The 24,079-nt window shown below is 37.8% G+C and overlaps 1 protein-coding gene across 3 annotated transcripts in view; it reads right to left on the bottom strand.

Annotated features, from left to right (window-relative positions):
* The window catches only part of LUZP2 (leucine zipper protein 2), a 447,757-nt gene that overhangs the window by 51,639 nt on the left and 372,039 nt on the right, over positions 1-24,079 (bottom strand). For all 3 annotated transcript variants that reach the window (XM_033862645.2, XM_033862644.2, XM_073808718.1), the window contains exon 8: positions 3,671-3,745. In XM_033862645.2, the coding sequence (XP_033718536.1) occupies positions 3,671-3,745 (75 nt within the window). The remainder of the gene's footprint in view (positions 1-3,670; positions 3,746-24,079) is intronic.

The following is a 24,079-nucleotide window of genomic DNA, read 5'->3' as shown; positions in this document are numbered from 1 at the left end:
TGCAAAATAAGTTATGAATGTGATCATCTTACTTGCTTATTATTCCAAATAAAATGATTGCTAAGTTTTGATCACAAAAATGGAAAGCCCTTGACAGCAGAGAGAACCTTTCATTTTTTAAAACTGCTTATTTTGAAAAATATAGGGGCATACAGGGAAAGACATAACGAACATCAGGTAAACAGCAACCTGAATTAAATGTTAAAAAGCATCATTTTAATTATATGTTATATATAATTCTTACATAATTATATTAAATACATTTATGTGATAATATATGCATATGGATATTTTAATATGCATGTACACATTTATTACATGTGACTAATGTATATATACAAAACATATGCAATATAATGTATGTATATAATGCATGAAATATACATATGCATATGTGTAAATTAAAGACTGTGTCTATACAGCTTTAAAAGTATAGAACATTTGAGAAACAGTAGATGTATCTGTAAGCATCCTTAGTGTTATTTCACTCCATCTTTCCCCAAAGGCGATTGCGTCCATAAATTTGATATGAGTATCTTTCTACTCTATGTATGATATGTAATCAAAACAAAATATGTTTCATGTATTTGAACAATTGTTAAATACTGTACATAATAATTCTGACATTTTTCATTCCACAGTGTATGTTATAGATATATCAATATTGATACATGTATCTTTATATTTATCAATATTAAATTTTGATTACCATTTGAAAATGAGTATAGTAAATATATGGATTATATATATTAATTTTAACAGCAAATATTTAAATTATTTCCTTTTATTATTAATACAAACACTGCTGTATTTAGTGTCCTTATGCACGTTTCCAGGTACATATGGATAAGTGAAAATTCTAAGGTACACACTTTTAAAAACTGATTGTAATAATTACTTCCATTACTAATGTATCAGAATTTGGTATCACCAGACTTTAAAATTTTTATCAATTTGATAGTGTTGAGATGCTATCTCATCGTTTTTATTCACATTTCCACTTCTCTGGTGAGGTTAAGTATTTTTTTTAAATAAACTATTGAAATATAGCAGATAATGAAAAAATATATGGGTCTTAAGTGTACTTTTAAAAATTTATGTACATTTTAAAGAAATACTGCTGTATGCATACTGATTTAGGATTGCAATATTCTTCTCCGGGACTGATCCATATGAGACTCTCTTCTTATCACTAAAAAGCCTTTACTTCAAGTCTACTTTTAATGATGTTCATGTTGATACACAAGCTTTCTTTGTATTACTGTATACAGAGTTCATCTTTTTTCCCCTATTCTCCTACTTATAGATCTTTTGTTTCTTTATATTTAAAGGTGTCTTTTGTATAAATCATAAAGTTTTTGTTTAATGTAGCCTTATAATTTTAGCCTTGTACTTGGAATATGTTAACCATTTAAAAATTTAATTACTAACATACTTAAGTTGATGTCTACCATTTTACTATTCACTTTCTATTTTAGCTCATCTTTTTATATCCAACAATTTGACTATGAAGTGGGTTATCTTTGTGTTTAATCTGATTGTGCATTATTTATATTTTTGAATCTGTGGTTGATATCTTTCAAAGTTATTGAAAATATTTAGCCATTATGTCTGAATATTGCTCTGTTTGTCACTTCTTCTGGCACAACAATTATATAATTTAGAAATTTTGAAATTGTCTTATACATTTCTTATACTTTTTCTGCTTACTTTCCATTTATTTGTACTTTCTATACATTAGTATAGGTATTTGATATTAATTTTCCTTTCATTTCACTCGTTTTCAGTTCTACTATGTCCAATCATCCATTCTGCTATTAAATACATGAGTTAAATTCTTAATTACATGAATTATATTGTTCTAATTCTAGAATAGCTAGTTGATTTTTTTATAGATTCCAAGTCTAGTGAAAAGTTTTGTCTTTTTACCTGTTTTATATTTCTTCTATTGTAATATATGTAATGCTATATACATGCCCATAGAAATATTATGCATATATATGTATATATGTATATAACAGTTGTTAAATTTTTGAGTACTTATTTTCTTATTCCAATATCTGAATCAGCTCCAGGTGTACATCTCTTGTCTTCTTTATTTATATTGGCCAGATTGTATTCTCTCTTTACATGTCTAGAAAATTTTTTTTTTTTTTTCGGTACGCGGGCCTCTCACTGTTGTGGCCTCTCCCGTTGCGGAGCACAGGCTCCGGACGCGCAGGCTCAGTGGCCATGGCTCACAGGCCCAGCCGCTCCGAGGCATGTGGGATCTTCCCGGACCGGGGCACGAACCCGTGTCCCCTGCATCGGCAGGTGGACTCTCAACCACTGCGCCACCAGGGAAGCCCTAGAAATATTTTTATTACATGCCAAATATTGTGTATAAATGAACCAAAAATTCTCCAGATGATATATAGAGAAGGTTTATTTTTCCATTGTTAGACCGAATGATGGCTAACTCCAATCTAATCAAGAATTAATCTCAGGCAGGGGATGCATTGAATGTTTGTTAAAATGCAGATTACTCTTGGATTGGCCCTGTTGCTACATCATAGACTTTTCATGTTTCTGACTGAGAGCAATGTGGGTGTTTTTTGTCTTCTCAAGTCTGAAATACTATGATTTCATTTTCAGATTTAGAGTTTTTTGTATTAATATTTTCTAGATACATGTTCTAGGAATTAGAGAAAACTACATTGGATTCAATAAATGGGTTGCTGAGTGAACAAAGAAATAATTTTAAAATCATTTTACCCTTTTGTTCTGAGTGAACTAAAGAAAAAAGGAATATTTACTTCCCACAATTTTATATAGTTGATTTAAAAATGAAAGGAGGCATTAAGAAATTTTGCCAAATACTGTAACTGTAAAGAAGCAGAACCATAATTCTAAATTTTATGACTAATTCCTTCCTCCATATTATATTTCCCTTTTCAAATACCAACTCCTTATTCTCCATGCATGTCTCATATGAAGAGTATTGATAGGCAAAGGTAGGCATCAGATGGGAGTTGTGGTTTATTCTGAGCATGTACAATTGTAACACAATGAGGCATTAACAAAAATAAAATGAAGTAGATGAAATGAGGTAAAAAGAGGCAAAGAAAACCTTTTGGAATTAATGTTGATGATAGTACAACTTTGTGAACTTTAAAAGTGTGACTTTTATGGCATGTGAATTTTATTTCAATAAAGCTGTTATAAAGATGGAATGTCAGCCACTCTTGCATTATCTTTGTATAAACAGAGTTGCTTAAGAGAGCTACTTTCTTCTTTTAATGCCTCTTCCTCCAGGACTTTAAGATTTCCAAAATAAAAAGTGTCAATGACTACTTCCATTTGCTTTACAACTCATTCATACAAAGTTAATACATGACATCTTTGTTGATGCTTTAAAGTATGTTTGTTCACTGTATTATAGAGCAAGTGTACCAGTAAAGTGAAAAATAAAGCCATGCAATCACAGAGCCTCAACCTTGAGTAGATTTACTATAGCAGCAAAAACAAGAAAAGAATTGGGTTCCAAAGAAAGTATCAAACACTCATGAATTCTATCACCATATTACATGCACAGCATCTGGAATTGCATTGATAAATCAAGAGCAGCAATGAGTACACCTAGCTTCATCTTCTGCAACCAAAGTCTGATGGCTCATGGATGTCAACTTACCCGGTCAAGAGCTGCTTTCTCCAGTTCATTTTTCGCCACAGCTAATTTTCGTTCCAGATCAGTAAGCTGTTGGGCCTGTAAAATGAAAGAGAGGTATATCTTTTCAGTAAATTCTATAACCTTTCCCCTCCACTTTAAGTATCTGTCATTCATTGCCAAAGAATTAGAAAAACACAAAAACCTTGTGAAATTCATTTAGAATGCAAGTTAAAAATACTCTATTACATGGTCATTTGGTTAAGCTGCAGAAAATGTTGTTCTGGATGAATATACACTAAATGTTTCACTGGGTCAAAATGTCTAGTTGCAAAGTTCCAGCTCATGTCCCAGAAAATATCTGTGGTATAAATCCATCAGTCATGTTTCTAGTTGCTATGGACTAAATTTTGTCCCCCCCTAAAACTCATATGTTGAAGCTCTACACTCCTCCCACACACCATGTAACTGTGTTTGGGGATAAGGCCTTTAGGGAGGTAATTAAGGTTAAATGAGGTCATAAAGGTGAGGCCCTGATCCCACAGAATTGGTGTCCTTATAAGAAGAGGAAGAGACACCAGAGACCTCTCTCCACCCTCACACAGAGGGAAGATACAGTGAGAAGGCACCATCTGCAAGCCAGAAAGAGCTCTCATTAGAAAATGAATCTGCCAGCACCTTGATCCCAGAACCATGAGAAAACAGATTCTGTTTTTTAAGCCACCCATTCTGTTGTATTTTGTTAAGGCACCCTGAGAAGCCCAATACAATAGTATTCACTCTTTTTCTATTTTTATTTTTAAACCAGTATAACTCTATCCCACCGTATCTCTGTATCTTTGCAAATGTCACAACTGTACTGCTAAAAGAAAAGAGCCTCAGATTTGGAAGATGTGTTTTAAAGTCCTGCCTCCACCAATGCCTAGCTACTGTATATACTATAGTTATATACTGACAGAGAGATGCTCTGCAGGCTCACACAGGATCTGCAAAAGGGCCAGCCTCCCCTCATGCCTCAGAGCCTCGCTACACCTCTGGCTTTCGTCAGTCTCCTACATTTAGCCAATGAAAAGAATTTAAGTCTGGAAGGAACAGAGGGTCGTTCTGATGGTCTTGTGAGGCAAGGGGATTGAGTTCGCCTTAGCCTGGGAGAAGTCAGCAGAGGGGCTCATCACTTCTGCGGTGACCAGGACGTCCCCATTCTGGATCTCCATCCTGGGTGTTACAATGCTGTGGGCTTGCAGCAAGGCTGTAGCCAACCACCAAAGTGCCCACTTGTCTTTTGCTCTTCCCTTCTCTCCCTCACGGTCTGGAAAACAGCGCCCTGCACCATTGTCCTTGAATAACCTTTTTTTTTTCCTTTCCTTATGGTAAGCACCTAGGCAGGAGGAGAAGGTGAGGATATTTTTCTTGATTATGAAAACCTATATCCATTCTTTGTGTCCATGCATAGTTTTCATCCCCTAAATCGATCTGTGCTACTTTCCACACTTGACTCTTGTGGACAATAATTTTCCAGTAGGCAATTGTTGCCCTTAAGCAGTAACCTAATCATGTACATGAAATATATATGTGCACTTCTAAATATACAATAATGTTTGAAAATAAAATCATTGTGAATGAGGGAGAGAGAGAGAGAGGACTGATGAAGAGGGTTGTTTGCAATTTGAGGGCACCTCCAAGTGAGTGGACTCTCATAAGCTCTGAACCGTGGGCCCCCCTTGGCCTGTCTGTCTCTGTCTTTCTGGCCACCTGCCCGCACATCAGGAGGGCTTCAGGACCATAGGCCTCAGTTTTGCATTCCTGGCCCGGGCTTGGGCCACTCTGCTGGCCCTGCATTGCGGCTGCCCTGGGTCCAGTTGCATTCCTCAACCACGGAGCACTCTACTTCCCCTGTGACAATCCCTGCTACTGTAGGCCCTGCCAGAGCCAGCTTCTGTCCACGGGACTGAGGCCCAAAAGAAGGAAGAAGAGTGGTCCTTCTGTCTGTCCCCAGCCTCTAGGCCTAGGACAGGAGTTAGGGAAGACAGGGAGGGGCAGCGCGTGGGCCTTAGTGGGATAGTGGCCATCCCCACACCCCTGGTGGCTGTAGGCAAGTTCCTGGGAACTCCTGTGGGAAGAGGGCAAGAGTGTCAGCACGAGCCTCAGTGCCAATCAACATTCTCAGTCACCAGCTGGAAGGGAGTTAGTGCTGCCCCGAAATCGCCTATGTCTTGAACACCTTTCTACCCCCGCAAAGCATGTCATGATATCTTCATCCTCAGGGTCCTTTAGGTGGGCAGCCTCTCTCCTCAAGATGCTATCATTCATTATCTGCAGTCCAGAGGGTGGGGTCGCATAGTTACAAGTCCTCCTGCCTCCATCCCTCTCCCTGTGTGTGTGGGTTTCAGCCTAAATCCTGTCATCCACACCAAGGGACTCCCACAAAACGATGACTTCAGGGTGTGCAGCCATCCAGGAAGCCTGTATCAGGACAGGTTGAATGAATTCCAACAGAAATAGCATATATGCCTTTGAAAGCTCATTGCCATTAGTTCCCAGGATTTCAAGCATTTACCTCTTCTAAGAACTCATTGAACTTGGTAAAATCTAGCCAAGAGATCTTGGGATACAAAAGGTTACAAAAACAGTAAGAAAAGTAACCACAGGAATTGCAGATTTGGACTCATATTATCATACTTTAGTCTTAGTTTTGAAAGGATCAGTTACTGGATTAAATCATATATCGGGGCTTCCCTGGTGGCGCAGTGGTTGAGAGTCCGCCTGCCGATGCAGGGGACACGGGTTCATGCCCAGGTTGGGGAAGATCCCACATGCCGCGGAGCAGCTGGGCCTGTGAGCCATGGCCGCTGAGCCTGCGCGTCCGGAGCCTGTGCTCCGCAACGGGAGAGGCCACAACAGTGAGAGGCCTGCATACCGCAAAAAAAAAAAAAAAAAGAAATGTAAACATTCCAGTCCCATTCCAGAGCTAATAAATCAGAAGCTACATTAAAAAAAAAAAAAAATCATATATCGTATTTATAAAATTATAGAAAATAAAAACAGGTCTGTGGGTTTTAAAGCATGAGAAAACCTATGAAAGACAGGAGGGTTTACTGGATTGTGAATTTTGTCTGTTTTAAGTCATTTATGTGCTTTGTCAATTTAATTCACATGAAAAAAAGGATAGGGTTATTTCAGGGGAGGTAGTCGTGAATCTAGAGTAGCTTTCACTTACATCCAATCTTTGAATAAGTATCTATAAAGTGATTAGTTTTGTTCAGATTAAGAAGGAAACATCATCTGTGTACATAGGTTGAAAATACACGAGGCAGCAAGCACGTAAAGTGAAAATCTCAATATGAGACTCTAACTGCTAAGCTGAGAGTGTGTTAAGCTGCAATAGAGAACACAGGGGGCCTGAGAAGTCAGAGTATTCTTCCTAATAAGAATAACAGCAAAAAAACCTAACATTTAATCTTTATGTAAGTATATTTTCTCATTTGAGATTTATAACATGAGAGGCTAGAGTCCATATGATAATTTTTAATTTATTCAAAAAATTGTGAAGCTCCACAGCTCCAAGTTTTTATAGACCACAAAACACTGGAGCCTGGCTTGGCTCTGCCGTCTGGTCTATCAATTCTGGAGCTGTTCCTTGCTGTTTTTCTCGAGGATCCACCTTAAATTGGGCTAGATTATGAAGGATGAAATCAATGCTGTATTTAATGCAAAAACTGTCTTTTTTTCCTAAGCAACCTAAATGTATAGTCGTAGCATGAAGCAAACAGAAAGGACATAATGTAGACAGTTAAATTTTATCTGAAATTTTAATGAACCATTTTACAAAATTTTGGCAAATGCATACATCTGCAAGGTTCTAATTCATTATTTATACATTAGGTGTGTAATTCAATATTTCTGAAACCTCACTGGGACAAGGATTATCTTAATCCTTTTCTACTTCCCCTCTAGGTGAGAATATCCAGGTATCTTCTTTCTAATTTTCTGGTGAATTTCCCTGAGATTTGTAGCATATGAAAACATTTATACCTAAAAAGGACCTGAAATGAGTTTAACACTAAATGTATTAGAATATCAAACATAAATTAAACACATGAGATCTACGGAAAGCATATATGTCTTGTGAATGGGATGTGAAAGTAGATTATGGGTAGCGACAGAAGAAGGAGGCACTGATGATGAGGCCATGAAGTTCTATCCATTTGTTTTGACTGTGCTGCAAATTTGTTCCAAGACTTCCGGCAGCCAGGTATTAAAAAAAAAAAAAAAAAAAAAAAAAAAAGTTGGCTCCAAAACTATCATCACCAAAGAGAGTAAACACACCAGAGACACACATGCGGCAGGGTTTTTCCAAGCAACAGGTTCTAATATAAAATTATAACAAAAAGATTTTATAATTCAACTCGGAGAATCAATTTGTTTTTCAGGAGCCAAGAAAATGTGGCACAAAATCACAGTTCATTTTAAACTAAGTATAACACCTAGGCTACATTGATGTGTGTGCGTGTGTGTGTTTTTCCACCGAGACACAGAAAGCAGTAGGAGCAAGTCAAAATATTGGCTTTCCCAGAAAGAGAAAGACAAATGCCACATGATATCACTTATGTGTGAGTCTAAAACATGACCCAGATGAACTTATCTACGAAACAGAAACAGACTCCATGACATAGAAAACAGATTTGTGGTTGCCAAGGGGGAAGGTGGATGGGGGGAGGGACGGATTGGGAATTTAGGGTTAGCAGATGTAAATTATTACATAGAGAATAGATAAACAATAAGGTCCTACTGTATAGCACAGGGAACTATAGTCAGTATCCTGTGATAAACCATAATGGAAAAGAATATGAAAAATAACATATATATATGTGTGTATTACTGAATCACTTTGCTGTACAGCAGAAATTAACAAGACATTATAAATGAACTATACTTGAATAAAATAAATTTAAAAAAAGAAAAAATATATTGACTTTCCTCTAAGGATATGCACAATAATTCTTCTCTTTCTCACATACTCTATAAGAGTGATTGAAATACAATTGGCTGATAAATAGCTTAGATGCCAAGATAAAGAAATTAAACCTTTTTTTTTTTTTTTTTGTCACCATGGAGTCTTATCAGTTAGCAATGCCGTAGACATAATGAGTCAACAACATTTAAAGAAATTAAATCCCTGACTATATTGAGTTAAATTGAGAAGAGATGAGGGACAGTACAGACTTCTGAATGCTAATTAAGGTCTCAGCTCTTTAATCTTCTGATAAAACATAGGAAGAAGCACCACAGGGGTATCAGCATAATGATGTCTAGCCACACTCGTCTCTGGCATGGGCTTCTTGCTTGGAAAGACTAACCTGGACATGGTCCCAGCTAGGGCCAGATCAGGGAAGCGTTTATACAGACTCTGAATACGGAATTCAGAACAGAGCCATCTCCTAGTGTTTTAGCCACTACAGAGTTATAATAAGCAATCTTACAAGACTGCTGTGACTCATTTGTTGAGGATATAACTCAGTAGAGAACTAGATTGGGAGGGGGGGGGTCACTGAGGGGCCTAGAAGTAACAGCCAACATTACAATAAGCTTTTAGGTGGCATCAGCAAAACAAGGTCAGAAATCTTTAAAGTTTTCTAACAATATGTTTGCTACTTTGTTATTAATAAGATGATACTTGCTGTACATTTTGGTACCAATAAGAACCCTCAATCAGGCTTGTTGAAGCAAATTTTGCAGAAATAGGGATAGTGAGTACAAGTTCCATTGGAGTGTGGGAAGAAAACGTTAGAAATTCTAAATTTTAATTTAGATTTAAAAAATGTAAAATAGGTAGCATTATAAAATACTCTGTAGTCTACATTTTTATTCTAAAATATTCCGTGGTTGTTCTAATATAAAAATATTAGAACTTATTTGTACGTATTTTCTGTTTCACCACTGCTTTCCTTTCATTTTGTTTATGTTTATAATGTACATAATATAGAAGTAAAATAATAAGATGATAATAAAAGATAACAACAGCCTAAACTTGTGAGAGAGATATATATTCCTCATAACAACTCTATTTGGTACACAGTATGTCTTTCATCCTTTTTAAATGAGGAAGCTGAGACACAGATTTATTAAATATCTTGCTCAAGGTCACACAGCTGGGGAATGACAGATCTGGAACTCAAACCTAGGCAGTTTGGATCCAAAGCTGGTCCTCCTAACCACTAAAGATGTGAGTGTATATAATTTATAACCAATACATATATCGGATTATATGTGTTTAAAGTTTATTAATATGCTTTATGGTTAGAAATGTTTGGAGACCACTTAGAAGACTGGTGGAATTTTGTGTGTTTAAGATTATTCATCCAACGAGGATAATAAATTCATAACAGAGATGTTTTCAAATACTCAGTAGGGTGTACTAGGTATTTGGTGAAAGGATAATAATAGGATTGCTTTTTTGAAATGCATGATTCAATGCATCTGTTAGTGTTTATGAAGCACATGCTCCCTGATTGGCAGCACTAACCTAGAAGCTGTGGATAATACTCAAGAGATATAACACAGAACCAAACACCAGCACCGTCATCTCTACGTTACACTTTACCACTCAGTAAAGGAGGCAGAAAGTCAAAAACTCCTGCCTGCTTCTACTCACTCCCATAAAAGTATAAAGTTTAGCACCAAGATTATATTAGGCCATCGGATTGTTTGATGCAGCACCTGTTCATTTCAACATTAATAACTTGGTTATAATTCTGAGAGACTTGGAATTGAATGACTAATATATGTAAAAGGAACAAAGATCTCAAATTGCACAGGAATAGTTTACATAACGTCTGGTTATAAGTGCTATTAAAAGTCAATGCTAGGGCTTCCCTGGTGGCGCAGTGGTTGAGAGTCCACCTGCCGATGCTGGGGACACGGGTTCGTGCCCCGGTCCAGGAAGATCCCACATGCCATGGAGCGGCTGGGCCCGTGAGCCATGGCCGCTGAGCCTGCGCGTTCGGAGCCTGTGCTCTGCAACGGGAGAGGCCACACAGTGAGAGGCCCGCGTACCACAATAAAAAAAAAAAAAAAAAGTCAATGCTAATATGTAAAAATTATAAAGTTCAGCAAGGCTTTTCACTGGGAAATAAGAGCAGAAATACATATTTTTTCTCAAAGTTAAATTCTTATAAATATCTTATTGCCATTATGTGTATGTGTACATGCATTGTAGTGATTATGGTCACTAAAGAAAACTTATCGTGAATAAGTTTTTATTATGTTCTCGATATCGATTCCCTTTCTCCCCTCAAAAATGCCTAGACTTTGGAGGTGACTGCTTCACACTCTTTCTTAGCCATATTATTTTAGGAGAAAATATCTCAACACTCAGTTCCAGAGATGAGGATGCAATTTCTTAAAGCAATTACTCTATATCAACTCCCTAGTCAAACGATTGTATTGGGTTTGGACATCTAATTAATGTCAGGCCAGAGACAAGAAGATATTTACTGGTGGCTTCTGCAGTGAAAGATGCCTCTCTTCATCTGAGTGAATAAGAAGTATATTCTCTTTTTCTTGGTAGTATAGTATGAGGATGTTTAAGTCTAAGCTCTAATAGACATTATTTATAAAATAAAAGAGGACAACATGAGGTTAAACTTGTCCTGTAGACGAAAGCAAAGCATATAAAATAGATAGGATAGGATCTGGTGACTTAGAAAACTTCACAGTCAAACCACACCTGAAGTCAAATGAATTTGTATTTTGGGTTATTTGTATTTTTGGTTATTGTGAGTAAATAAAATTCATTTTTATTAATTAAATTATTGTTAGATATTTATATTTTTGTTACTTAAGAATAAAAAGATTAAAGGTTCTTGACATGACACAGTAACTGGTTTTGGACTAGTCCTCCTCTCATAAACAATTATGAGCTAATCATGCCCAGCTGTGAACCTTGAAATAGTGGAACCTCACTAGGTAAGACTCATGACTACTCCAGCTTTCTGCTTGAGGACAATTTCCTGACCTAAGTGCAAAGGGCTGTGGTCCAAGCAGATCACTGTAGTTGGACTGAACTGTGGAGGCAGAGATCAGAGTCTGGAGCAGATTAAATGCCTGGAGTATATAGGGCAGAGCAGCAGAGAAAAGTGAGGTGAGCAGGGCAGGGCCTCCAAAAGTCCGGTTGTTGGGAGATGTTCCTGCAAGTCCTTGGCTGAGAGCTGGACCGCACATACACAGAGCAATACATGACACAAGGCTACTCACAAAGAAACTGTTATATGACTCACAGCAGAACAGAAACCCTAGAGGTTGAGCACTGCAAAAGGATGCCAGCATTCTACAGACATTCATAAATGTTATAAACACCACAGGCATCAAAGCGACAGCCTTTAGGTTAACAGCCTTGCACAGGAGCAGTGGCTGGCAAACTACAGCCCAAATTCCAAATCTGGCTTACTGCCTTTTTTTTTTTTTAACATGTGCATGTTTTTTTTAAATTAATTAATTATTGTTTTTTTTTTGGCTGGGTTGGGTCTTCGTTGCTGCATGCGGGCTTTCTCTAGTTGCAGCGAGTGGGGCTACTCTTTGTTGTGGTGCGCGGGCTTCTCATTGCGGTGGCTTCTCTTGTTGCGGAGCACGGGCTCTAGGCACGCGGGTTTCAGTAGTTGTGGCATGCAGGCTCAGTAGTTGTGGCTTGCAGGCTCTAGAGCACAGGCTCAGTAGTTGTGGTGCACGGGCTTAGTTGCTCTGCAGCATGTGGGGTCTTCCCGGACCAGGACTTGAGCCTGTGTCCCCTGCATTGGCAGGCAGATTCTTAACCACTAGGCCACCAGGGAAGTCCCTGCCTGCTTTCATAAACAGAATTTTATTGGGACACAGCCACCTTTATTTACTTATGTATTGTCTAGTTGTTTTTGTGCTACCATGGTGGAATTGAGTAGTTGAGATAGAGACCATATAAGTTTGCAAAGACTAAAATATTTACTGTGTGATAATTTACAGAAAAAGTTTGCTGAGTCTTGCCCTAGTATAAAGTCCACTATTAGGCTTGCCTTAAGAAAGTCTAACTCAAAACCTAGATACGATTCTGGGACGTGGGGCTGGGGGAAGATTTTTGGAGATTTAGCTCAGTTAAGTGAGAGAAGCTTAAGCTTTATCACGGACTTTTCACATATCTGCAATGACAAAATATAAAGTCAACTCTACATCGAGGTAAATATCAGTGTTTAACTGTATTATTGGACAAAAATTAATTATCTTCTTCTGAAGATAAAATCCAGAATCTCTGTGATATGTAAGTGACAGTGTCTAGCACAAAATAAAATCTTACTGGTATGCAAAGAAATGAGATGTATGACCCGAAGTTAAAAGAGTAGACAATGGTAGCCAATATCTAGATGACTCATATGTTGGATATAATATTGTAAGGCAGCTATTAAAAATACTATCAAAAAATTAAAGGTAACATGTTCTTAATTAGTGATGAGATAGGTAATTTTAGCAGAAAAACTGTATTACAAAAAAGAACCAGGGCTTCCCTGGTGGCGCAGTGGTTAAGAATACGCCTGCCAATGCAGGGAACATGGGTTCAAGCCCTGGTCCGGGAAGATCCCACATGCTGCGGAGCAACTAAGCACGTGCGTCACAACTACTGAGCCTCCACTCTAGAACCTGTGAGCCACAACTACTGAAGCCTGCGCACCTAGAGCCCATGCTCCACAACAAGAGAAGCCACCGCAATGAGAAGCCCGCGCACCACAATGAGGAGTAGCCCCGCTCGCCGCAACTAGAGAAAGCCTGCGTGCAGCAACGAAGACCCAATGCAGCCAAAAATAAATAAAATAAATAAATTTAAAAAAAAGAACCAAATGGAAATTCTAGAAAGAAAAATTTCACTGGATAGACTTATCAAAAAATGCAGATGAAAGAAGAAACAGCTACTAAATATGAAATGATATCAACAGAAATTATTCATTCTGAAAAGCTGTAAGGAAAAAAAGCTTGAAAAAACATGAATGGTGGGGGTCTCAGAGATCTTTAGAACAATATTAAAAACACTAATATGTGTATTGGAATAATGGAAGAAGAGTGTGAAAAAAATGGAAAAAAAACATTTAAAATTATTAGAAAAAAATTAATGAAAGATGTGAAAAACCTGTATGTTGTAAATTATGCAACATTACTGACAGAAATGGCAGAAATTCTAAATTAGTGGAAAGATATACCATGTCTATGAATTGAAACATTAAATCCTGTTAAACTGAAATATTCAATATTCTTATGATACCTGTTCTCCCCATATTAATCTATTAGATAAAATGCAAACCAGGTTAGCATTCCCGTAGGATTTCTTTTTTTTTCCTGTAAATTTACTAAACTGGTCCTAAAACTTGTATCTAAAATAATACTTTAAAAAACACTGGAGTGTAGGAGTTAACGTTGTCTGATTTCAAGACTAACTCTGAAGCTACATTAATAAGGACAGTGTAGTATTAGCATAAGAATAGACATATGCTGAAATAAATTAAAAGAGAATCCAGAAATCTACTCAAACAAATATAGTCAATTGAAAACATACATAACCATTTGACTTTTGAAAAAGATAAAAATGTAAATAATTCAATGTGTAAAAAACAATAACTTCAATAAATGGTGATAAAGGAATTGAAGATTATATATATGTGTGTGTAAAATCAAACTTGACCTTTTTTTTTTTTTTTTATTTTTGCGGTACGCGGGGCCTCTCACTGTTGTGGCCTCTCCTGTTGCGGAGCACAGTCTCCGTACGTGCAGGCTTGGCGGCCATGGCTCACAGGCCCAGCCGCTCCGCGGCATGTGGGATCTTCCTGGACCGGGGCACGAACCCGCGTCCCCTGCATCGGCAGGCGGACTCTCAGCCACTGCGCCACCAGGGAAGCCCAATAATCTTTATACCCCTCTAAGTAGAGGACCTCTCACCCTTCCTCCTTTCCTCCCCACCTTCACTCCTTCCTCCCTTCCCTTTCTCACATTTTCATTTACCAGATATTATTTTCTGTGCTCTGATATGAGATCAGTTACAAACGCAACACAAGGCAACATCTCTAACTTTATGAAGCTCACAGTCTAAAGGGCTTCTTAAACATTTCTGTATTCACCACTAAATCTATCAATGTGCCTTCCACATAGTGAGACAACAAAATTATACTGGCATTCTATGCAGTGTCTCAGGAACTCCAACTTTACTAGTAGAATTGCATGCATTTTACTAGGCTGTCAGAAGAGAAGAGATACCTTGACCTAATGGACTATATAATGTCTCACTGGCCTTCTTTATAGTTCACAGAATGAAGCATATTCTTATACACCTCAGGGTCATCACGTGTACCTGTTCTTTTTGCCTGGAATCATGGAAAATTTCCCACTACTTTGTTTCCCCTGGTCAGTTATTACTCACCCCTTAGATTACAGTTGAAATGCTAATTCTCACCAAGATCCAGTTCTGAATTGCAAACATAATTTTAGCATCTTTTTTATATTCTCTTGTGAGATACTATATTTTCCTTTCTAGTACTTTCACCAGTTGTGATATTCAAAATATAAAATGATATGGTACAGATATGAACCAATAAATGTGACTCTACTCTCAATGCTGGAGCAGCGTCCTGGGAATTTTCTGCTTGACGGGTGTCAAGCAGTCACGTAGTCTCTAAGCAGCAGCACTGTGACAGCTCCTAAGAGACTTGCCACAGTCTCATAGATTCAGCCAGGAAAGAGACATGAGCCCAAATCAATTTGGACAGCTTATTACGCATAATTAAAGCATAAAGAAGATCAGCATGGCATTGGCAATCCACATCTCTAGTATCAGTGGATGACATGAAACATGGGGTGCCACATGACAGACAACACAGGTGGTGGTTCTCTCTGCCACTGTGATTCAACTCTAAACTACAGGAAAGCAGTTTCATAGCTTACAGTTTTACCCAGAGAAGGGGGAGTGGTGTGATATGGAAAGTTCCATGCCTCACTGGCATTAGGAAGACAGGAAGTTACTCCATCACAGCCTCCTGCAAGGTACAGAGGGAAATGAGAAGCAGTCTTTCAACAGCTTCTAACAAGACTACCTATACTTCTGTGTCCCACGGAGGATCACAGGGCATTCCACCAAGACTTGGGTTACACTTCACATTAGCCTTGCTTTTGTGACTTATGTGGAGATATGCAAGGCTATCAGGTGGTCATGGCAGAGCCATTTTGCTACAATAAGTGTTAGCCATTTATCCATGAATGACAGCTTAGTGTGTGTGTGGTGGGGAGGTACAGGATTCCAGGAGAAGGACCAGGATGAAGGAGACAAAGGTTATTCTCCAGTTGGTACATAAGTGCTTTAATAGTTAAACAATTTACACACCTCTATTAATGTATACCGGTTAAATTTAATCCCTACTTATTATAGTTGTCACCCATCCATTTATCTGATTTGTTAATGTCTCATACCCTCACTAGACAACAGTCTTGTTCACAACAGGGACTGCTTCCATTTTGCCAACCACTGAAGAGATAATTGTTAAAATTGTGCTAGGTACCTGGTGTATGTGTAATAAATATTGGATCGACACATGGGCAAATGAGTAAATTTGATGCTAACACCACATACTGTACTAAAATAACAGGTTTCTTATCTTTCTCCAAGCACTTTTATTTTTTTTCCTGATGTGTGTCTGATGAGCCTCCGTGTTTACAAAAACTCACTATCTAGTTGAACATTTTGAGGATTTCTAGTCCTCACTTTAACAGTCCAAAGAATGCTCCTCCAGGAGCCCATTCAGGCCATCACGTAAATCTCTTCTCTCTGGCAGTTAATGGACATGACAGACAATGGCTGCACTTCCTTCTAACAGGCACAGGAATTGATGGTTTATTAACATTACTGACAGGAGTGCTGAAGGGACAGTGGATTAAATCCAGCACAAAATTTTGTAGGTGTCAGGATTAAGTCCGTGGTAAATATTCTGAATAGTTTTTTTTTTTTTTTTTTTTCCTACGTGAATCTGCCTGAATGTCATAGTCCCCTCTATTTGTGTAAATCTTCCTGCCATTTGAAGGCTGGATGAAGCCAGTTGTTTAATGTTGTCACTGCCGAAGTACAGCAGCTGCTCTGGATACATGTTCCAAACATCCTTTCAAAATTTTTATTCCACTAAGTGAATTTTGTGGAAAGCAGCAGGTAATGAAATGCCTACATACCAGCTTGTCAAATTCCCTGCTATTCTAGATGTGTACTTTTTTTTTCCCCTTTAAACTCATTTTAATGCATTTTAGTAGGGAGTCTTAATATATTTCCAAGGCCTCTTTCCCAACAGACCTATTTTGTTCTTTCCACTTGAATTTAAAAGTGGAACAAAAGACACAGGATTTGGCATTTACAGGGTAAGCTACACTCTAGGGAACACCCAAAGTCCTAGAAGTGTGGTATTCATCCAGAAAGGGAACAAAGAGCTTCACAACCTACGGCAATATCTCAGCCCTCATGCAATTATATATAACATGATCCACATTTTTTAAGCACCTTCTGTTTTTAAAACATACATTAAATAGTGCTTATACATGCAGGTCAAGTTCTAAACAATTTATACCTATATTTAATAGGTAAAAACTAAACAAAGTAAGTGTTCTTTACTGGTTTTACTAGATGCACAAACAAGTTTGTGGAGGTCCAGCAAACCATATAGATAATATGTAGAAGAAATAAATTCAAACTCAGATTTTGATGATTCCAAAGCCCACTCTTATCTCTCTCAAATTCTTCACCTCTTTTAATTCTTGGCTCAAGTGTCACCTGCTTAAAGAGTTTTTCTAGACTTTTAGCATTGCAAACTACCTTACTTCCTGCCTGAAATTCCCCATCCTCTATTTCTCTCTACTTTTCATTTTTCCTCTAGCACTTAACTTTCCAATATACTACATAAATTATTTTTCTATTTATTGAGTATCGCCTGTCACACCTACTTGAACATAAGCTCTAACCAAGTAGGAAACTTCTGTTCACTGATGAATCTCATAAGCACCTGGAAAAGTGCCTGGTAATATTAACCTCTCAAAAAAACTTGTTAATCGAATGCATTATCTTTATACTACAACATGACTTAGAAGGTCTTTGTAAGGATTGGAAACACTTTTAAATGTGATCAAGGCACATAGTTGGTGTCCAACAAAAGAGAAAGATAATGATGATAACAATAATAATTTATATTATGATTAAAGAGAGATATTATCATTTTTTAGTCAAGCTACTGCTGCATTATTTAATATTTAGTTTTCTTATTAGCAGATCTAAAATTCTCCCCAGTCTCAGTTGCCAGTACAAATGCCAAATTGTTAACAAAATGATGACTTTTATTCAAATCAATTCAATTTGATTCCACAAATATTTATCATTCATCCTGTAGTAGTCAATATGCAAATTATGAGGATTATGAAGATGCATAAGATACAGACTCTGCCCTCCAAGAATAGGTACTGTAGGGGGGATATCATGCATAAACTAGCAATTACTTCCCATGTGAATAGGGTATGCGTTACAATGGAGGATGGCATAAGGTTCTGGCGGCGGTTTTCAATTTTGAATTACTTTTATTACGACTGGCAAGAAGGATGTAGAGTTTCTTTCCATGCTACAAAAAAACTGGCTTCCAAACTGTACTACTGGGTGAAAAAAGGAGACTGAAAATTTTCTGTAATCTAACAACACAAATTTTATTTTCCTAATGTTTAAATATATTTTACTGAGCTAATTAGGATAATGACTAAAATCACCAGTGAGGATCAAATACAGTTGGCTCCGAAGCACAAATCTACAGGAACAGTCACATAAACTCCTTTATCCCATCTTTACTATTAAATGTTTATAATTAAGGGTATTGATAAGCGTTCTGAAATATAATTTAAAATACTTGTGTTTCGTTTTTCCTTTTCTATTTACTAGCTCTAAGATTATCACCAATACCCTTATTTTCTCAAATCTTCAGTTTTTTCATCTGTAAAACGGGAATAATAGTAACAGTGAAAATTTATGGAATATTTACCATGTGCTAAGAATTGTGCTGATACTCACATGTTATTTTGTTAAACTTTGCAAAGCTCTTTAAGTATTATTGTTACTACCACTCAGCAAAGGAGGCAAGAAAACCTTAAAAAGGCTTTACCTTTATGGCCCAAAGTTACCTTACTAGAATCTGGCAGTAGGTACTCATATGCCTGATTCCAAAACCTTCACCTAATTAAGACTATTGATCTGAGGTTATATAAGAAGATAATGCACAGCTTTTCCCCCATTAATTACGCTGTTCGGGGCTTCATTGTATCCCAAATGATAGTAAACTGTAATGGGACATTAAACTTGTTCCTTCCCTCTATATGACTAAGAACAAAAATGCTGAAATGCAAACTGGATTTTTCATGTGAGAAATGTTTCACGAAACCACAACATATAACACAGAAAGAAAACAAGAAACTTTCAAATCAATGTCTTGATTAATCAAATTTTCTTGTGAGGATAGCATAGTCTTAAAAATTTTGAGCTACAAAGAACCTGACAAAGATAATTAACTTAATCCCTCTGTGGGATTTCCTTTCTAGTAAAATAGTACTAGGATGTTTAACAACGTCAAAGTGTTCTTCTAAAGTTTACATGAGGTAATGAATGCAAAAAATTGATGCACAACTTTTTTGAGGGGTCTTTGGAATAATTATCTTGTAGAGCTGTCACTTTGGTTTCAGCAGAATTGGGCTTTGTAGCCCAATTCATTAGCTATACAGCTTCTCTAAACACAATAAAAAAAAACCTCAAATTTTCTGTTGGCCTTCTTAATATGTCACTGGTCTATCCTTACAGTTAGAGAGGTTACATGACTTGTATTGTAGCTGTCAAAATGGGGGTCAAAATGTGTATTTCACATGTCTTGAAGCTATCACTTAGCTTTATCTGCTTAGCCTCCAGAGGGCTTAGTGTATTCCTGTGTCAGTGATCACCATCTAATTCTGAGAAACTCATATCTGGATAATGAATGAATGAATAAATGTCTTCTAAATAACACGTTTTATGGAACATGGGAAAATTTTTTTTCTGGGCAATTTGGTAAATTAAACTTTGCAAGGAGTTGTTTTAAGGTCTACTGTTCCTCTTCCTTAGGTGTCCCCTTATGTGGCATTCATTCACTCATCTCATTCATCAATTCAGCTACTAGTCACCTCATCCACTCATCATTTATCCTTCCACTTGCATACCCCCTATCCTATTATCCATGCATTCCTCCATTTACCTACTCATCCATCCATCCACTTGTCTATCTCCCAAATCATCCATGTCTCCGCTCATCTATCCACCCATTATGCATCCACCCATTCACTTACTCAATCCAGTAATCTATCCAAACGGCTCAGGGTGGCATTTGAGACACAAAGGAGAGTTACATTAAGCTCATCTCAGAGAAGGAAAGAAGAGAAACTTAACCTCTTTCAGTTAGAGAATCGAAAAGGATATTCAGATTATTTCCAAAGATCTAATCATTTCTTATTCCTACACATTTAAATCAGGAATCCTTAGAGTACTGTGACTGTGTATGAAAATAACTGCACTCCAGCCCCAATCATCTGAGGCAGAATCTCAAGTAGCTTAGCATGGGCTTCAGTGTTTTGAATATCTACACGTAAATTTCAATTCAAATCCATCATTAAGAAGCACTGCCTCTGAGGCGGTACAGTGAGGCTTTCACTGAGGATCGTGATTCCCTTGGCACATGCCCCAGTAGGACACACACATTCTTACTCATGCTTAACAGTAGTATAAATCCCATACGTTCCCAAGACAGAGGTCATCTCAACATCAGTACACTCAAAATGTTTCATAAATGTAGCTGCTTAAATTAAACCAGTACAACTGCTGGTGTCAGTGAAGAGAAAAACAATATGTTTTGGAACTGCCACACTCTGTGTTTGTCAATTGAAAATAAACCAAATCTGCATGTGTGCGTGCATGTAGGTGTGGGTGTGGTTTCAGAAGGAAGCTTCCCCTTTAGTCTCCAAGAGTCAGGAACACAGAGGGAGTAGTTGCCTGGATTTTCTCTCCACTGTTTTTCATTCAAGGAGTGGGGGAGGTGTGGATTTTATGAGTGGTGAACTGCAAAACTTCTAAAAATTCACTTTTCTATACTCAGCAGGATTAAGATCTGCTTCCTGTTGTCCTGTTACAGCCTTTTATAAACCTTTCTACCCTGTGACTGCTATGCTTTAGGAAATGTAAGGCCCAGGGCCTGGTTTTCGTAACCAATTGTGGAGCCAACCCAGCCCTGCTCTTGGGATTTTATACATGAAGATGTGGTTTGCGTTGTAGCTAGCCTAATATCTGCCTCACACACCAATTTCTCTTATGCAAGTGTGACTTTAGGGAGTGGCCTGGGGTGAGGACAGTATTAAAGGTCTCATATTTGGCTATTGGTAATCATAATCCCACCCTCCAATCCTGGAATAAGCATGCTATTAGATTTCCATTCTTCTGATAGCTGTGCTGTTTTTCAACTTGTTCAGAACATAAAAATGAAAAGTATCATTTTAATATTATCTTCAGGGAAACCTCCAAGTTATATTTGTATACATACACATAGGTATATGTGTGTGTGTGTGTGTATATATATATATATATATATATATATATATGCATATCCAAACTAAATATATATTCATATACATATATAAAATTTCAGCACTTCTTGAAATGTGACATGACCAAATTGATCATGAGATACTTGCTCCATCATCTGTTTATTCTTCAGCTGGAATTACTATGGAACTGTAGAAGAGATCAGTTTACCAACATCTACTCGTAAGCCAGATTCCTGCATAATCCTTGGTATCTTCTTACCCTTCACCTATCATATCCAGGTCATGGCTAAATCATCTATATGTTACCTTCTAGGTATCTTTCAACTCTGCCCATTCTCTCCATTTACACTTCAGAAACTCCGTCCAAGTTACTACCATCTATAGTAATGCTGGTAGATGGTCCAAGTTACTACCATCTGTAACGATGAAAGGAAGAATAAAATGGAAGGCAAAAAATCACATAGGTGTTGCTTTATCTACAGAAAATCCACCTCAGATCCATTCGACAAGAGTAGTGCCAAGGTATGGGATTGCTGAAAGCAGGCTGTAATATCTGTTGCTCCTCAAAATGATATTTGTCCTCCTGGTAACACATAGCCTATGAATGCAGTGGCTATAACTGCTAGAAAGGTGTAGGATCCATAATATAGGCCACGTCCTACGTGAATGTAAAGGCAGATAAAGAATATGGAAGCTCCATTTGCATGTATGTATCGAATGATTCATCCGTAGTTAACATCACGGCAGATGAGTGTTACTGATGAGAAGGCAGTTACTGTGTCTGGTGTGTAATGTATTGCTAGGAACAAGCCTGTTAGGATTTGTAGAATTAAACAAATACCTAATAGAGAACCAAAGTTTCATCATGACGAGATATTTGATGGGGCTGGGAGGTCAATAAATGCATTGTTGATGATTTTTATTAGTGGGTGTGATTTTCTGATGTTGGTCATTGGTGTTCTTATAGTTGAATGACAACGATGATGTCATTTTCATGCCATTAGTCATGGTTAGAATCCACGTGGGAATGATGATGACATGCATGTATTTTAAGTGTTATTTCTGTGATTAGTTTTGTGGGGTTTTCTTCAAAATCTTCACCTATTTATGGGGGCTTTGGGTTGACTGTGGGTAGTGGTGTTGGGTGCGGCACTGTTGAATTTTGGTGGCTCATTTTTAGTCTTGATGGTGTTTTTGATTTATTTAGGGGGGATACTGGTCGCATTTGATTGCACGACAGCTATGGCTACTGAGCAGTATACTGAAGTTTGGGTTTCTAATAAGACTGTTTTGGGGGCATTTCTTTCAGGATTGATAATAGGTTTTTTTTTTGTTGTTGTTTGTTTGTTTGTTTGTTTGCCGTACGCGGGCCTCTCACTGTTGTGGCCTCTCTCGTTGCGGAGCACAGGCTCCGGATGCGCAGGCTCAGCGGCCATGGCTCACGGGCCCATCCACTCCGCGGCATGTGGGATCTTCCCGGACCAGGGCACGAACCCGTGTCCCCTGCATCAGCAGGCGGACTCTCAACCACTGCGCCACCAGGGAAGCCCGATAATAGAGTTTTTAATGGTGCTGTATGTTTTAAAGGATGAAGAGGTGGAAGTCGTGTTTACGTTTAATGGGCTGGGGGACTGGGTTATTTATGACACCGGTCATCCTGGTTTTTTAAGGAAGGAAGCTATGGGGACTGCAGCATTATATAGTTATGGTACTTGGTTGGTAACTGTTACTGGCTGATCGCTGTTTATTGGTGCTGTGGTTATCATTGAGATTACTCGTGGTAATTAAATAAAAGCATGCTAAGGATAAGGATAATAAGGAACGACAGGAAATATAGTTTGATAAGGCCTTTTTGGCTTGAGACTAGCGTAGAGAGCTTTAATTGAATAAGGGATATGGTTTTTGGTAAAATATTTTCTAGCCAGATTAAGTCTAAGAGGGAGGATGCTGAGTTTTGGCTTATTGATAGATTTAAGTAGGGAGGTAAGCGGTGCATGGTAGTGGGGAAATATCCTAAAAGACTAGAAAACTTGAGGGTATTTGAGGGGCAAATAAACTTTAAGTTTTCTGCGTTAAGAAATTTAACCTGTGTTAAGGTTAATTTCAAGTGCTGGTACAAAGGGCACTGTACCAGCACTTGAAATTAAGGGCAATTAATTTTAGGTATGGGGGCATGGTTATTAGGGGGACTGTTGTCGGGGGGATGTTGTTGGAGATAATGAATCCGGCAAAAACACTTCCAATTAGTAGGCATTTGATGGAGTTAACTAAGAATGGGTTGTTTTCATTGATTGAGGTTAAGGGAGAGAAACGAGGCTGCCCTAGTAGTGGGAAGAAGATAACGCCAGCACTATAGACAGCTGTGAGGGTGGTGGCAGCTAGCGTTATTAGCAGGGCTCAGGTGTTGGTATAAGACGTGTTAGCAGCTGGTGAGGAAAGGCATTCCCGTCAGTGCTAAACTTCCAATAATAAGGGCTGTTGTGGTGAAAGGTATAGCTTTGAATTGGCCTCCTATTTTTTGAATATCTTGTTTGTCGTTCAGGCTGTGGATAATAGATTCGGAGTATATGAATAGTATGGCCTTAAAAAAAGCATGTGTGCAGATGTGCAAGAATGCTAGATAGGGTTGGTTGATGTCAACTCTTACTATTATTAGGCCTAACTGGCTTGAAGTGGAGAAAGCGACAATTTTTTTAATGTCATTTTGGGTGAGGGTACCTATTGCTGCGAATAGGGTGGTGAGGGCTCCTAAGCATAGTGCTATTGTTTGAATGTTTGTTGTTTCCTGTTAAGGGTAAAATC

The sequence above is a fragment of the Tursiops truncatus genome, chromosome 8, assembly GCF_011762595.2.
Source record: "Tursiops truncatus isolate mTurTru1 chromosome 8, mTurTru1.mat.Y, whole genome shotgun sequence".
Taxonomy (NCBI): Eukaryota; Metazoa; Chordata; class Mammalia; order Artiodactyla; family Delphinidae; genus Tursiops; species Tursiops truncatus.
Note: the sequence above shows the minus strand (reverse complement) of the source record. Positions and strands in the feature narration are given on the sequence as shown.